Source organism: Oncorhynchus masou, chromosome 33, assembly GCF_036934945.1.
Source record: "Oncorhynchus masou masou isolate Uvic2021 chromosome 33, UVic_Omas_1.1, whole genome shotgun sequence".
Classification (NCBI taxonomy): Eukaryota; Metazoa; Chordata; class Actinopteri; order Salmoniformes; family Salmonidae; genus Oncorhynchus; species Oncorhynchus masou.
The window spans coordinates 29,610,789-29,627,399 of NC_088244.1; the positions used below are offsets into that span (position 1 = coordinate 29,610,789).

Genomic DNA, 16,611 nt, shown 5'->3' on the forward strand with positions numbered 1-16,611 from the left:
CAATTCCCCGCAGCAATGTTCCAACATCTAGTGGAAAGCCTTCCCAGAAGAGTGGAGGCTGTTGTAGCAGCAAAGGGGGGACCAACACCATGATTTTGGAATGAAATGTTCGACAAGTAGGTGTCCACATACTTTTGTCATGTAGTGTATATATATATATATATATATATATATATATATATATTGGCTACTACTAAATAACATTTCCAGTGGCACACTGACTCACCTAATGGTGAAGATGAAGCCATAGGCGATGCGCGGGTCTCTAGATGAGCTACTTTGAAAAACAGTGCTGCTGTTCGCAAAAAAATGGGAGTTGAGAAGAAATGGGTTCTATTGGTTCTACAGACAGATTAGTCTTCTCTTTTCAGCAGTAGGCATTTCCAAACTGTACATTTTCCCGCGATTGTATTTTGAAATGTTCAAAAGGCAACAGACAGCCTCAACCAACCATAGAAATATAATCCATAGATGGCTGTTCCCATTCAAGTCAGGACTGGCAGCCATTGCTAGAGTACCCATGAGTTTAATAGTCAAATTGCCAGGGTAAAGTGTTCCAAAACCCTTCAATGGATTATATGTCTATGCAAAAAGCTGTACATTTGGAGCGCATGCTGGCCAAATTGTGTAATAGTGTGCAACTGCAGCCCACAATTGTTCCTGCATGTGGGTCTTCCATTGGTTCCTGCATGAACCTCCACCCCCCCGCTCCATATCTGAGTTTTTTCTCCCCTGCTTACTAGCTTTCTCCTCACTAGCTAGCGGTAGACAGTGTCCTTCGCTCCCGCCTGCCGAACACCTGCCCTCACCGTTGTTAACAGAAAGAACTGTGGGAAAACAGTGGCTGACAGGTAGGGCGACGGACACTGTCTACCGGTGGCCCTAGCACAACAGGCGGGAGGCTGGGGCGACACTGTGTGCTAGCTTGCTCGTTAGCTAGGAGAAATATTACCGGAATTATAACGGTATTACCGGGTATTTAAAAAATACCCCCCAAAAACCTTATTTTTATTTTTCAACCGACCCAACACAACATTTCATGATCCTTAGGTGTTGCTGGGTGTTTGATAATACAGTTGCCAAAATGTAGCACTGACCATACTCAGTGGTTGTCTTCTACAACAATTTTGTAAATCTGATATCAAATTCCAAATCTCAAAAATACAATGTCTTCTTGCGTGTTTCGCAAAGCTCCATCTGTTAATCCTCAGTTATATTTCAGCATGTATTAAAAAAACAGATGAACACTGAAGAGGAGGAGGATTAAAAACTACCTAGAGTGCCCTATTTCATTATGGTTAGCATCCTCTGTTGTGATCAAGCTTGCCATCTCCTTCCACTGCCGTCCCTCTGACAGACCATTCACTGGCGGCAGAATTAGAGTGCATTCCATTACTCTCTGTATGATAACCACAGTGATGTGACAGAGCTGTTGGTTGCATGACCGCAAATCATAATGCAATACTAATAACAAACTCTTAGGCTGTAAGCAGCAGCAGCTTCCACAACCACTCTCAGAAGCAAAGACAAGTGAAGCATGTTATTAGACCTTCAAAAAACCCACAAATGTTTTTGTGATTAAAACCCACACATACACAGGCTACTGTGGATAACACTGTGAGCCAGGGAAAACAGGCAAAGGTTAGTAGGGCCTATATTATATGTAGATATTATAATTCTAACTAATTGCCCACCACACACCTCTCTGATCTCAGTTATGTCATTGCACCAAAACCAATCTATTGCAACAAGTTCTCGTAAACAAAGTGCTGTGTGAATATTTAAGATACTCTTTAAAGAGGTAGGGTTTCAGAGGTTTTCGGAAGGTGGGCAGGAACCCTACTGTCCTAGCACCACTGGGGTGCCAGGACAGAGAAGAGCGTTTACTGGGCTGAGTTTACTGGGCTGAGTGGGAGCTGAACCCCTGGAGGGGTGGGAGGGCCATGAGAGAAAGATGGTGTCAGAACGGAGTGCTTGGGTTGGAGTGCGGAGTTTGAGCAGATCCTGACCCACGGACATGACACTGAGAAATTGAACCAAGATCAGTGACAGAATGACATTGTGCGGGAGAACAAATAAATGGGTGAAGGCAGGAAACAGTTTGTGTTAAGACACTTGGATGCACAGCACACCCTCTTTGAATGTTGGCGCCAGCTTTACAATAGCTTTTCCTCGAAGAGATTATGTGGGCACTTGTAGTGCATGTTTTAGCACTGCAAGGGCCTCCTCCTTTGGGCTCCCGAGTGGCACAGCGGTCTAAGGCACTGCATCTCAGCGCTAGAGGTGTCACTACAGACCCTGGTTTGATTCAAGTCTGTATCACAACCGGCCATAATTGGGAGTCCCATTGGCGCACAATTGGCACAGGGTCTTCCGGGTCTGGGTTTAGCCGGGGTAGGCTGTCATTGAAAATAAGAATTTGTTCTTAACTGACTTGCCCAGTTAAATAAATTAAATAAAAAGCCAGAGAAGAAAAATAGTCAGTAAAGATCTATTTATTTTTTCTTCACATACACCAGATAGGTGCAGTGAAATGTGTTGTTTTACAGGTTCAGCCATAGTAATACAGCACCCTGGAGCAAATGAAGGTGAAGTGTCATGCTCAAGAGCACAGAGAGATTTTTTACCTTGTTATCTTGGGTATTTGAACCAGCAACCTTTCGGTTACTGGCCCATCACTCTAACCGCTAGACTACCTTAATAAAGAGAAGTGTAATCCAAGCATAAACTCAGATTGTGTCAACAAGAAAGATTATTTTTAGTCATCTGATATTGAACAGTTCCTGTTGAAAGACTCAACTCCAAGGTAGGAAAGTGCATGGAGTCCGCTAATAAAAAGCAAACCCTTACAGCTCCTTACGCCGCACTACAATTGGATTATGCCCCTTACTGCATCGTCTCCATCCTCTCCCTCCTCTGCAGCCAAATCACTCAGTGTCACCTTTGCTGACAGACGTGCAGAGGGTGTGGTTCAACCCACTGACGGCAGAGCTCAACATAGCACCATGGACAGCTCCACCCAAGTGACGGAGGACAGAACAAACGGCCGTATAGTCTACCTTCCCTTCCTTTGCATCAATAAACTATGCTGAGGCAGTTGATCCCCTCGTAGACCTTGTTGACACCCTGATGAGGGAGGCATGAACAACCCATTTCTCTGAAGGCCCTGACATCCCCTTATTTATTGCCCAGTTGTAGGCTACCTCCTAGAAGACCTTGCGCTGTGAATAAGGATTTAACATCACACCCCACGGTTGTTTCATCAGCCATAACTAGTGGTACAGAAGAATCACTAATGATATAAACATCCCCAAACTGCATAAATGTTTATACATGTGCATTCTACCAGTCTATCTTGTGTTTTGACTGCACTTAGACAGACACTACATGACCAAATGTATGTGGACACCTGTATGTGGACACCTGCTCGTTGAATATCAATCATGGGCATTGTTAGCAACTGAGGTTATTCTTCAATAACACAGACCGCAAAGCAAATCAGGGGGAGAAAATACATTTATTTGAGCAGGACAAATCATAGGTGCTATGCTGAAAAGTAGACGTTCAGTCTTCCCTGTCCTTCAGTTTTTCTCCACAGAACAAAGGACAGGATGCCACTTATAACCCCCCACCCTAGTCTGGGGTTGACCAATCAGAAGTCCTTGCAGGACAACTTGGCCAATGGGCAAAAAAAAAGTATCCCACTCCAGACTCAATGTACAGACCAATGAAAACGTGGCCCACGTAGCACATGTAGCTCTGAGTTCATGACTGACATCCCACAGATCCTAACTGAAAACTAACTCCTGCTGATTGTTAATCCTAGTCCTCTGAGTTGTGTATTTATCTTCAAAATATTCTTCAAGCATTAATATGGAGTTGGTCCCCCCTTTGCTGCTAGAACAGCCTCCACTCTTCTGGGAAGGCTTTCCACTAGATGCTAGAACATTGCTGCGGGGACTTGCTTCCATTCAGCCACAAGCGCATTAGTGAGGTTGGGCACTGATGTTGGGAGATTAGGCCCGGTTCGCAGTCGGCGTTCCGATTCATCCCAAAAGGTGTTCGATGAGGTTGAGGTCAGGGCTCTGTGCATGGCAGTCAAGTTCTTCCACACCGATTCCGATAAACCATTTCTGTATGGACCTCGCTTTGCTTTGGGGCATTGTCATGCTGAAACAGGAAAGAGCCTTCCCCAAACTGTTGCCACAAAGTTGGAAGCACAAAATCGTCTAGAATGTCATTGTATGCTGTAGCGTTCAGATTTCCCTTCACTGGAACTAAGGCGCCTAGCCCGAACCATGAAAAACAGCCGCAGACCATTAATCCTCCTCCACCAAACTTTACAGTTGGCACTATGTATTTGGGCAGGTAGCGTTCTCCTGGAGTGCCCCAAACCCAGATTTGTCCGTTAGACTGCCAGATGGTGAAGCGTGATTCACCACTGCTCTAGCGTCCAATGGCAGAGAGCTTTACATCATTCCAGCTGATGCTTGGTATTACGCATGGTGATCTTAGACTTGTGTGCGGCTGCTCGGCCATGGAAACCCATTTCATGAAGCTCCCGACAAACAGTTCTTGTGCTGATGTTGGTTCCAGCAGCAGTTTGGAACTCGGTAGTGAGTGTTGCAACCGAGGACAGACAATGTTTACGCGTTACTCGCTTCAGCGGTCCAGTTCTGTTAGCTTATGTGGCCTACCACTTCGTGGCTGAGCTGTTATTGCTCCTAGACCTTTCCACTTCAGAATAACAGCATTTACAGGTGACCTGGGCAGCTCTACCAGGGCAGGAATTTGATTAACTGACTTGTTGGAAGTCACTGAGCTCTTCAGTAAGGCCATTCTACTGCCAATGCTTGTCTATGGATATTGCATGGCTGTGTGCTCGATTTTATACACCTGTCAGCAACGGGTGTGGCTGAAATAGCTGAATCCACTAATTTGAAGGGGTGTCCACATACTTTTGTATACATAGTGTATTTGCTTGAGACACTTGATAGGAAATACAATTCCATCAATGCCAATAATATTGTTGATTCGTGAGAGAGGAGCGGCAGAGATTCCACCAAGAAAAACAATATGGCTTTCAAATACAGTAGCGATGGCTCCTCACTGTGATATGACAGGCTATTACATAACGTCAGACCGGAATGCCCTCATTAGTATTCCATACCCTAATCTGACTCGTGATTTTCTGGCATTACATTGTACAAATGTTGCACATGGGAGACCTAATAGCCTACTAAACAATAAACATAGACTACTATTCGTCGTTGGTAGACTGCTTTATGGAATAGTATTCAGAAGCATCATTGCGAACTTGTTTATTCGTCCAGGCTACCTCCATGGTCTTGTTTATCTCGCTGTTAGTGCTAGGAGGGAGCATAAATGGCAATCTAACAACCTTGACCACCAAAAAGGACGTGTGATGGTAGCATCTGCGGCTGATAGCCTGCAGTACTTTCTTCTAAATTAATTTTATTCGATCTATTCATACACAGGTTAAATTACATTGTTACAATTACCCATAAGAAAAGGCTTAGCCATAATGCTTCAATTTGACAAGGAAAACAGGAGCATATAGCCTGTAAACGGCTAATTTATTATCATTGTGTGATCAAAGAGGAAAACATCTGCATGCTGGGAAACAATCTGTTGTAGAATATTATGTAATAAAAATATATAATTCACGTAGCCTAAAGCAATAAGACAATTGCCAAATACGACATAAAGCAAACCAAATTTTCCAGATGACAAGTGAAAACATAAAACAGCAGTATTATACCCTTTACAACAACATACTAGGCTAGATCAAGGTCTTGACCATTTAATAACAGTGCATTCGTATATGCGTTTCATAATTATGAAGAATATGTCGTTAAGAGATAAAAAAAATAAAAAACAACAACACTGGATTGCAATCTGACGTTGGTCAGGTAAATTAATGTAAACGGTGGGAACCATGCGAGAAAGATTCCTTCATCCCCCTTTCCCTTTGCTAGTAGGCTACACAGCATTATCTAATCATCGACACTATGTAACGTCCACAACGGACAAACTTGTACGGTTGACTTACCAGGGTGTTCGCGTGTTATCCAAATATTTCAGAATTTTTATCAGTTCTCTTTTTGCAATGACAGAAGGCGACCCTTCTTTTGCAAGAGGCTCTGCATCTGCGAGATCACGATGCACGCAGCAAGGGGGAGCTGCAAAGCACCCGTGCACATTGGGGGATGGTCCAACGAAGTCGTTTGCCTCATTAAATACTTCAATATTGTCCACCATCAGAGTACTGTCATGAAAATAATCGGGCGGATTGGAAACAGTTTGGTCGTTCTACAGTTACTTCGATATCGACACATTGTAGGCTATGGTGTGTTATGAATGGAGAGTGCTGCGAGGCTATGGCCCATGGGTGCAGTCAAGATTGTCAATATATTGATAATTGCAAATGTTTTGAATAGCCCTTAAATATGACTTAAATGTCTCAACGGGCATAGCACAACTAGATGGAATTTTGATAATTTTAAGTGTAGACATCCACTTTAGCTTTGAAATTAAATGACACTCTAAATTACTGTTTTTCTCTCAAAGAATTGACTGACGCCTCAATTACACCGATAGGGTATTGCGCAAAATAGTATGCAGCATCAAATCAAATCAAAGTTTATTTGTCAAGTGCGCCGAAATCAACAGGTGTAGATCTTACAGTGAAATGCTTACCTACAAGCCCTTAACCAAAAGTGCAGTTTTTAAGTAAAAAAATAGGTATTAGGTAAACAATGGACAAGTAAAGAAATACAAAAAAACAGTAAAACATAACAGTAGGGAGGCTATATACAGGTGGTACCTGTACAGAGTGGTGCACCAGTTAGTCGGGCTATTTTAGGTCATATGTACATGTAGGATTATTTAAAGTGACTATGCATAGATGATAAACAGAGAGTAGCAGCAGCGTAAAAGAGGGGTTGGGGGGACACAATGCATAGTCAGGGTAGCCATTTGATTAGCTGTTGAGGAGTCTTATGACTTGGGGGTAAATGCTGCTGAGAAGCCTTTTGGTTCTAGACTTGGCACTCCGGTACCGCTTGCCATGCGGTAGTAGAAATAATAGTCTATGACAGGGGTGGCTGGAGTCTACCCTCTGTAGTGCCTTGCGGTCAGAGGCCGAGCAATTGCCGTACCAGGCAGTGATACAACCAGTCAGGATGCTCTTGATGTTGCAGCTGTAGAACCTTTTGAGGATCTTAGGACCCATGCCAAAGCTTTTTAGTTTCCTGATGGGGGAGTAGGCTTTGTCGTGCCCTTTTCACGACTGTCTTGGTGTGCTTGGACCATTCTAGTTTGTTAGTGATGTGGACACTATGGAACTTGAAGCTCTCAACCTGCTCCACTACAGCACCGTTGATGAGAATGGGGGTGTGCTCGGTCCTCCTTTTCCTGTAGTCCACAATCATCTCCTTTGTCTTGATTACGTTGATTGGTTATTATTCTGGCACCACCTGGCCAGGTCTCTGACATCCTCCCTATAGGCTGTCTCATCATTGTCAGTGATCAGGCCTACCACTGTTGTGTCATCTGCAAACTTAATGGTGTTGGAGTCGTGCCTGGCCATGCAGTCATGGGTGAACAGGGAGTACAGGAGGGGACTGAGCACGCACCCCTGAGGGGCTCCAGTGTTGAGGATCAGCATAACAGATGTATTGTTACCTACCCTTACCACCTGGGGGAGACCCGTCAGGAAGTCCAGGATCCAGTTGCAGAGGGAGGTGTTTAGTCCCAGGATCCCTAGCTTAGTGATGACCTTTGAGGTCACTATGGTGTTGAACGCTGAGCTGTAGTCAATGAATAGCATTCTAACATAGGTATTCATTTAGTCCATGTGGGAAAGGGCATTGTGGAGTACAATAGATGTTGCATCATCTGTGGATCTGTTTGAGCGGTATGCAAAATGGAGTGGGTCCAGGGTTTCTTGAATAATGGTGTTAATGTGAGCCATGACCAGCCTTGCAGAGCAGATCATGGCTACGGACTTGAGTGCTAGGGGTCTGTAGTCATTTAGGCAGGTTACCTTAGTGACCTTGGGCAGAGGGACTATGGTGTTCTGCTTCAATCAGGGACATGTTGAAAATGTCAGTGAAGTCACCTGCCAGTTGGTCAGCACATGCCCGGGGCCGTCCTGGTAATCCGTCTGGCCCAGCGGCCTTGTGAATGTTGACCTGTTTAAAGGTCTTACTCATGCCGGCTACGGAGAGCGTGATCACACAGTCGTCCAGAACAGCTGATGCTGTCATGCACGCCTCAGTATTGCTTGCCTCGAAGCAAGCATAGAAGTGATTTAACTCATCTGGTTGGCTCGTGTCACTGGGCAGCTCGCAGCTGTGCTTCCCTTTGTATTCTGTAATAGTTTGCAGGCCCTGCCTCATCCGATGAGCGTCAGAGCCATGTAGTACGATTCAATTAGTCCTGTATTGCCGCTTTGCCTGTTTGATGGTTTGTCTGAGGGGGTAGCGGGATTTCTTTTAAGCATCCGGGTTAGAGTCCCGCTCCTTGAAGGCAGCAGCTCTACCCATTAGCTCAGTGCAGATGTTGCCTGTAATCCATGGTTTCTGGTTGGGGTATGTACGCACAGTCACTGTGGGGACGACGTTGTCTTTGCACTTATTGATGAAGCCAGTGACTGATGTGGTGTACTCCTCAATGCCATCGGAAGAATACAGGAACATATTCCAGTCTTCCAGACCGAGTCACTGGTGCTTCCTGCTTTAGTTGTTGCTTGTAAGCAGGAACCAGGATGGAATTATGGTCAGATTTTCCAAATGGGGGGCGAGAGAGCTTTGTATGCGTCTCTGTGTTTGGTGTAAAGGTGGTCTAGAGTTTTCCCCCCCTGGTTGCACATTTAACATGCTGATAGAAAGTAGATTAGACTGATTTGAGTCTTCCTGCATTAAAGTCCCTGGCCACTAGGAGTGCTGCCTCTGGGTGGGCGTTTTCCTGTTTGCTTATTTCGTTATACAGCTGACTGAGTGCGGGTTTAGTGCCAGCAGCCGTCTGTGGTGGTAAATAAACAGCCACGATGAAAACTCTCTTGGCAAATAGTGTGGTCTACAGCTTATCATGAGATACTCTACTTCAAGCGAGCAAAATCTAGAGACTTCCTTAGATTTCGTGCACCAGCTGTTGTTTACAACAGGGGGACGGTGCACACAGACCATCCCATCATGTGGTTCTGTGTGCACAAAAGTGCAACAAACACCTTCTGCTACCATTTCTGTCAAGCCATCCATGCCTCAATCACACCGAGAGTGAATTTGCATTTTGGTACACCAGAAGTACATCAATTTCCAATTGAAAGCTGTTTTGCCTTGCATCATTGCATTGCAGAGGCAGTTCCAGTGTGTTCTGTATTGTTAGATTTATCAAAAGGTATGTGTCAAACTGTGTGTAGACTGCTTGACAGAAATGGTAGCAGAATGTGAATGTTGCATAAATATTCAGATGATGCTGGATACCATTTTGCGCAATAAAGCTTAAGGCGCTGTGCATACAGTTTGATGCATACAGATTCGATAAATCCAACCATAGCCAATCATTGCCTTGACAAAAGCTGAAACAGGCTGGTATTTATATCCACTCAGAACATTACTACTTTTTGCAAATATCTTAAAGTACATTACATAATTAACCTATGAACTGTAGACTAATCATGACTGCTGATGATGTGACGTCACCAAAAATATAGAAAACCATGTACCCTGAAAAATACATGTAAAAAATATAGAAAACCATAACACTCAAACCAAGTGGTATACGCACACCCGCACAAAAACATTGAATAATCAGGGACGTTTTAATTTCTCACGGCTGCGCTGGATAACACATCAATACGCATGCGTCGGTCTCTCCGGCTCCGGTCTCAAAACGAGAATCAAGGTAGAAAAGCGGCCTACTTTGATTATTCTGTATTATCTCAAACATCGTACGAAATGGCGTTGTCATAAATTAAAGTCGTGTTTGAATTGTGCTTATTTAAATAGTCTAACGTCTATTTATGCTTGAATGTTGTTTTTTGGCCCTAAACGTCTGTTTCTAGCTAACGTTAGCTTCACGACTGATACCTATGTGGCGGCAGCTAGCTTGCCCTGTGTTCTCCACCGATACAATAACACGATTTAGCATTACTGTGGTGGCTTTATAACTAGCTAACTATAGCGTTCGAGTATATCCTGGTTTATTCCTTTAAACATTTATCGAGGGACCCAGGAAGTAACTAATGGGTTAACATTAGCTAACTAACCAGCTGAGAACGTTAGCAAAGCGAGTAACAAGCAGCTAGCTCTAGCCAGTAATTAACTAGCGAACTATGCCAAACAGCCTTGACACAGACGAGTCCTCAACCTTTCTACCATATTGTTCGTATCTTCTGTGTGGTCTATTGGATGCGAGCTAGCTGTCCCAAGCTAGAAATGTTTGCTGCCAACTAGTTAGCGGTAGCTCACTAAGTCAAGTTAATTACACGTCTTGAATTTCCGGATACACACCCAGAATCAGACGTTTGATATTATTTTGATGCCGGCAGTGGGTCAGGTCAGCTGCAGTATGCCGCATTCAGGTGCTGGTCGGAACTAGGAAACTTGGAAATGTCCGACTTGTTAACTGGTTGACCGCAACAGGTGTATAAATGCGACCAGTTTACAGGAACCCCTCTTTATACTTCTGTTGGTCCGTTTTTTAATATATCTTTTTTTATCTTAGGACAGGCGGGAGGCAGGGGTGCTCCAGTAGCTTTTTTTGTTTTGCTCACTTTAATACATTTATTTATTAACAAATATCAACAAACAAAAGAGGAATAGTCACATGCAAACACGCATACAAACAAACGATTTACATTGCCAGGAATACTAAACAAACAAATCATTCATTAATAATGCAAGTTTTAATTGCCTTTTTGTTTTTTGTTTTAGTTAGTGGTGCCATATTGTTGAAACTCATTTATAAAGTGAAAATTAAAATTAGACAATTTGCATTTGTGAATATGAACTGTACCTAGTATTATTAGCAGTTGAATTAAATATACTACATCTTTATCTATGTCAGAATTTCTGAAATAAATCATATCAAAACCATTAAATAGTACAACCGGTCCTATTTATTTTGTAACAAAATTATGTATCTCAATCCAAAACATTCTACTATAAATACAGGCAAAGAACAAATGCAAAATTGTCTCCTCCATTCCACAGAAATCACAGTTGTATACTATATTCAGCTTGATGTGCTCCAGTAGGTGACAATGCACAATAACTGTTGGTTGACTGCCACAGATAAACCCCATAGAGGAAGGGACAACAAAGATAGCTAGCCAGCTGTACACCAGTAGACAAGGTAATTTGCCCCCGCCTGTCGGGCACTGTTTTCACACAGTTCTGTTCAGGACTGCGAGGGCAGGCGGGAGTGAAGGACACTGCTAGCTTAGCCAATGGTGGTAGTTTTATGTGTGGATTAATTGTCGGAGTAGAGGACCTTGTGCATTTCAAGTAAAATAACAACTCAATTTTACCTTTATTTAACTAGGCAAGTCAGTTAAGAAAAAATTCTTATTTTCAATGACAAATAGTGGGTTAACTGCCTGTTCAGGGGCAGAATGACAGATTTGTACCTTGTCAGCTCAGGGATTTGAACTTGCAACCTTTTGGTTACTAATCCAACACTCTAACTACTAGGCTACCCTGTCGCCCCAATGTTTATATCCCAGGACAAATTAGCTATCAACAGCAAGCTAGCTAAATAAGACAACTTCGCTAGCAAGTGCAAGCTAGCTTGCTAAATTGCCATAAATGCTTTTTGACCTGTCCCCAAATGTATGTAATTGGTTCAGAGTTTGTTTTGATATTTTAACCTGCATGTCGTGATCGGGTGTGGGGGGACAAAATAAATGTATGCACGATGGCGCACGCGCACAACCGGTTTGGGTTCTGTGTTATTCTAAACAATGCAAAGGGTAAAGTCTACAAAACGCAGTCCACTCTGTTTGTTACAGATTCAAGTTTTGGAAAATTGTAATTTTTTGGAGATAAAATGTTTTTTCAGAATGTTATCCAAAATCCATCTCGCTCAATCTTCTCCCAATGCCAGCCCCTGGGCTTCCTCTCATCACCATATTTGGAAGTGAGTGGAAACGCCAACCGGATGCTTCACATTTATACATCTGGTGAAATATCTGGCTCATTGTTCTATCTGTGGTATTGCCCTAGCCTTCGGTCTCCTTTGCTAGCGGGAGGCGTGGATGATGGGTAGACAGTGTCCTTTGCCCCCCACCTGTCGAGCACAGGTTTTCTCCGGTACACAGCAGGGGGAGGCGAGGGCAACACCGTGTGCTAACTTGCAAGCTAGCACAGAGTGTCGCCTTGGGGGTGACAGGTAGACAGTGTCCTTCGGCCCCGCTTGTTGGGCACTGTTTTCCTCAGTTCTGTTAATGACGTTGAGGGCAGGTGGGAGAGAAGGACACTGTCTACCAATGTTTCTCCTGATCAAAACTGAAAGCGCGAACCACTGCATTTAACCACGGCAAGTTGAATGCAGTAATATAGTTGAATACACACAGTGCAGTTACGCCCTCCGTAAGTTGATCAAACAGGAAAAACGTCAGTACAGAGACAAAGTGGAGTCACAATTCAACGGTTCAGACACGAGACGTATGTGGCAGGGACTCCAGACAATCACGGATTACAAAGGGAAAATCAGTCACGTCACAGACACTGACATCTTGCTCCAGGACAAGCTAAACACCTGCTTTGAGGATACCACAGTGCCACCGACACGGCCTGCTCCCGAGGACTGTGGGCTCTCGTTCTCTGTGGCCGACGTGAGTAAGACATTTTAAGCATGTTAACCCTCACAAAGCTGCCGGCCCAGACGGCATCCCGAGCCGCGTCCTCAGAAGATGTGCAGACAAACTGGCTTGGAGTGTTTACGGACACACACAATTACTCCCTGTCCCAGTCTACTGTTCTCACCAGCTTCAAGATGTCCACCATTGTTCCTGTACTCAATAAAGCAAAGGTAACTGAACTAAATGACTATCACCCCATAGCACTCACTTCTGTCATCATGAAGTGCTTTGAGGCAAGTTAAGGATCGTATCACCTTACCTGTCACCCTAGACCCACTTTAATTTGCATACTGCCCCAATAGATCCACAGATGATGCAATCGCACTGCACACTTCCCTATCCCATCTGGACAAGAGGAATACCTATGCGAGAATGCTGTTCATTGACTACAGCTCAGCCTTCAACACCATAGTGTCCTTCAAACTCATCACTAAGCTCAGGGCCCTGGGTCTGAACCCTGTCCTGTGCAACTGAGTCCTGGACTTCCTGACGGGCTGCCCCCAGGTGGTGATGGTAGGAAACATCACTTCCACTACGCTGATCCTTAACACTTGGGCCCCACAAGGGAGCGAGTTCAGCCCCCTCCTGTACTCTCTGTTCACCCATGACTACGTGGCCACGAATGTCTCCAACTCAATAATCAAGTGTGAGTGTGAGTAGTGGGCCTGATTACCAACAATGATGAGCCTACAGGGAGGAGGTGAGGGCCCTGGCAGAGTGGTGCCAGGAAAATAATCTCTCCCTCAAAGTCAACAAAACTATGGAGCTGATTGTGGACTTCAAGAGACAGCAGAGGGAGCACGCCCCCATCCACATCGACGTGACCGCAGTGGAGAAGGTGAAAAGCTTCAAGTTCCTTGGCCTCCATATCACTGACAATCTGAAATGGTCCACCCACACAGACAGTGCAGTGAAGGAAGCACTACAGCACCTCTTCAATCTCAGGCTGAAGAAGTGGCTTGGCCCCATAGACCCTCACAAACTTTTACAGATGCACCATAAAAAGTGGTTACTCAACACTGCACCTCAGAGGCTGCTGCCCTATGTAAATATAAATGGAATCACTGGCCACTTTAATAATGTCTACATACTGTTTTATTCATTATGTATATTCTGTATTCTACTCAATGCCACTCCGACATTGCTCTTCCTAATATTTCTTAATTCCATTATTTTATTTGTATATTTGTGTGTATTGGTGTGAATTGTTAGATACTACTGCTCTTTTAGAGCTAGGAATACAAACATTTCTCTAGACCCGCAATAACATCTGCTAAATAGGTGTATGTGACCAATAAAGTGTGATTTGATAGCTCGCAAGGAGGAGTCCTTTTTTGGGGGGAGGGGGGTGTTCATGCAGGAACCAATGGGGAAATGACAGAGCTCCGACTAGCACGTGAACGCAGCATTCGTCTGACCATTATCTTATTACACTTCATGGAGGTCTCAACGGCGCAGCTGATGCATGTTGACATGAGCAACATGAGCTTAGCATGTTCAACAGGTGACGGACATGTTCTTCTCCGCCCCTCCAGATGCTGATGCCCAAGAAGAATCGTATAGCCATCTACGAGCTACTCTTCAAGGAGGGGGTGATGGTGGCCAAAAAGGATGTGCATCTGGCTAAGCACCCGGAGCTGGCCGATAGGAATGTGCCCAACCTTCACGTAATGAAGGCCATGCAGGTTAGATGTTGTACTTTCTTCTGGTGCCTCATATAGTGTTACATGATGGAGAATGAAAATAGAGACTATAATGGGATACACTTTATTGTCCCCAAGGGGAAATTTGTCTTTGACACGCAATAAAATGGGGCGACAGGTAGCCTGGTGCTTAGAGCGTTGGCCCAGTAACCGAGCTGACAAGGTAAAAATCTGTCATCTCTGCCCCTGAGCAAGGCAATTAACCCACTGTTCGTCGGGCACCGAAGACGTGGATGTCGATTAAGGCAGCCCCCCGCACCTCTGATTCAGAGGGGTCCGGTTAAATGCGTTAGTCACATTTTAGTTTAAGGTATTGAGTTGTACAACTGACTAGGTTTCCCCCTTTCCCCTAGCAGAATATGTTCTCAACTGTTGCCCTTGTCCTCAACTTGACTGTGACCCTCCCTCTGCAGTCTCTGAAGTCAACTGGGTACGTGAAGGAGCAGTTTGCCTGGCGCCACTTCTACTGGTACCTGACCAATGAGGGCATCCAGTACCTGAGGGACTTCCTGCATCTGCCCCCAGAGATTGTTCCCGCCACTCTGCGTCGTCAGATGCGCCCTGAGACCGCCCGGCCCAGGCCTAAAGGTAGTCTGCATATCATGACCATGTCTGTGTCACCTGGGGCCTGTTCAGGAGGGTTCAAAGTTCAGATAGAAATTGTCATGTAGAATAGGGGATCATGGCCACTCTATTCATTCTATTTATGTGATTTTTGTATTGTACTTCCATTAGTAATCCAGGGTTTACTGTTTCCTGTGGTCAGTCAGCAGGTTCCCGTCATGGATGAATAGTGGTGAATGTTGTTGCGGGTGTTATAGTAGTGTGCAGATCAGAGGAGTGGTGTAAAACATATCCTTCTGTTTCAGGTATGGAGGGTGAGAGAGGTGAGCGGCCAGCTAGGTTTAACCGTGAAGGAGGAGACAGAGACAACTACAGACGTTCTGCTGCACCACGTGAGTACTCAAGCCACCTGTTTATTACGTTCAATAATGATGCACCAATATGGAAACACTGAGCCGATGCTAATATTTGCTTTGCCATGATGGCTGATAGGGCATTGTAGCAAATGGTAAACTTTATGTAAATGACCTGAATCTCTACTTGTCTGATGATCATACTTTCTGTCCTTTTAGCTGGCGCAGACAAGAAGGCTGAAGCAGGCGCTGGTGCAGCTACTGAGTTCCAATTCGTAAGTAAAGTATTTAAAATCGATAGTGGGTGCCATGTCTTATTGTAGCCTAATGCCCACTTGTCAATTGAGATCTTCAACGATTGAAAACTTACCAACTGGTATTGTGTGTTGCAGAGAGGCGGATTTGGACGTGGCAGAGGACAGCAACCACCACAGGAGTAAAACACTGACTCTGTTCTTGTACAGTATAATAAAAGGGTAATTCCCCATTGAAAAAGAAATCAGTGATATGTGTGGATTTGCTTTATATGCTGTTAAAACCATTAAACTTACCAGTAAACTGAAGTCATCAAGAACAGAAACATATTACCCAGAACTGCCATCACCTAGTTAGATGACCCATAACCACTAGATGGCGCCATCACAAAATCTTATGACACGGTTGGGTTCAGTATGATAGAACTTTGTGCAATATTGAATTCAATGTAAACTACTGTACTGAATGACCAGTTGAAAAACACTTATGATGGCCCAGCGGGACATTATCATATGGTGTGCATCACGAGTTTTACGATTTCAGATGGTCACACCCACCAAACGTACCTCAAAGGCTGTTGAACTGTGCACACCGTTTTGGGGGAAACGTGTCGTTCAGTGCAAACGTTAAAGCGAACTGAACACACCCCAGGACTCGCAAACAACATGGGGCATACTGAAATTGCCAATCCCTACTGGCCATATAGTGAGAAATAAAGCCATGTATGTACTTATTAGAAAGTAAGGGGGATACCTAGTCAGTTGTACAACTGAATGCATTCAACTGGAGTGTCTTTACAATCATTACGTCCTGGTGCAATATGACTATCTTAGGTCTACCATGAGTA

The 16,611-nt window shown here is 44.3% G+C and overlaps 2 protein-coding genes across 4 annotated transcripts in view; one reads left to right on the forward strand and one right to left on the reverse strand.

Annotated features, from left to right (window-relative positions):
• Positions 1 to 6,437, reverse strand: part of LOC135528209 (protein kinase C and casein kinase substrate in neurons protein 1-like) — a 56,762-nt gene extending 50,325 nt beyond the window's left edge. For 2 of the 3 annotated variants that reach the window (XM_064957132.1, XM_064957133.1), the window contains exon 1: positions 6,074 to 6,437. The gene's annotated coding sequence lies outside the window, so the exon portion shown is untranslated. The remainder of the gene's footprint in view (positions 1 to 6,073) is intronic. The other variant, XM_064957135.1, reaches the window with a different exon arrangement.
• Positions 6,438 to 9,839: 3,402 nt separating this feature from the next.
• Positions 9,840 to 16,011, forward strand: LOC135528213 (small ribosomal subunit protein eS10). Its single transcript, XM_064957148.1, has 6 exons — positions 9,840 to 9,930; positions 14,425 to 14,574; positions 15,006 to 15,180; positions 15,462 to 15,548; positions 15,729 to 15,784; positions 15,902 to 16,011. The coding sequence occupies exons 2-6, from the start codon at positions 14,425 to 14,427 to the stop codon at positions 15,947 to 15,949; spliced, it is 516 nt and encodes a 171-aa protein (XP_064813220.1). The 5' UTR covers positions 9,840 to 9,930; the 3' UTR covers positions 15,950 to 16,011.
• Positions 16,012 to 16,611: the final 600 nt, after the last annotated feature.

What these genes read in the sequence shown, in the direction of transcription:
- LOC135528213 (XM_064957148.1), top strand. Translation starts at nt 14,425, where the DNA reads ATGCTGATGCCCAAGAAGAATCGTATAGCCATCTACGAGCTACTCTTC. An exon ending in ACGTAATGAAGGCCATGCAG is followed by an intron (nt 14,575 to 15,005) that starts GTTAGATGTTGT and finishes CTCCCTCTGCAG; the next exon opens with TCTCTGAAGTCAACTGGGTA. An exon ending in CGCCCGGCCCAGGCCTAAAG is followed by an intron (nt 15,181 to 15,461) that starts GTAGTCTGCATA and finishes CTTCTGTTTCAG; the next exon opens with GTATGGAGGGTGAGAGAGGT.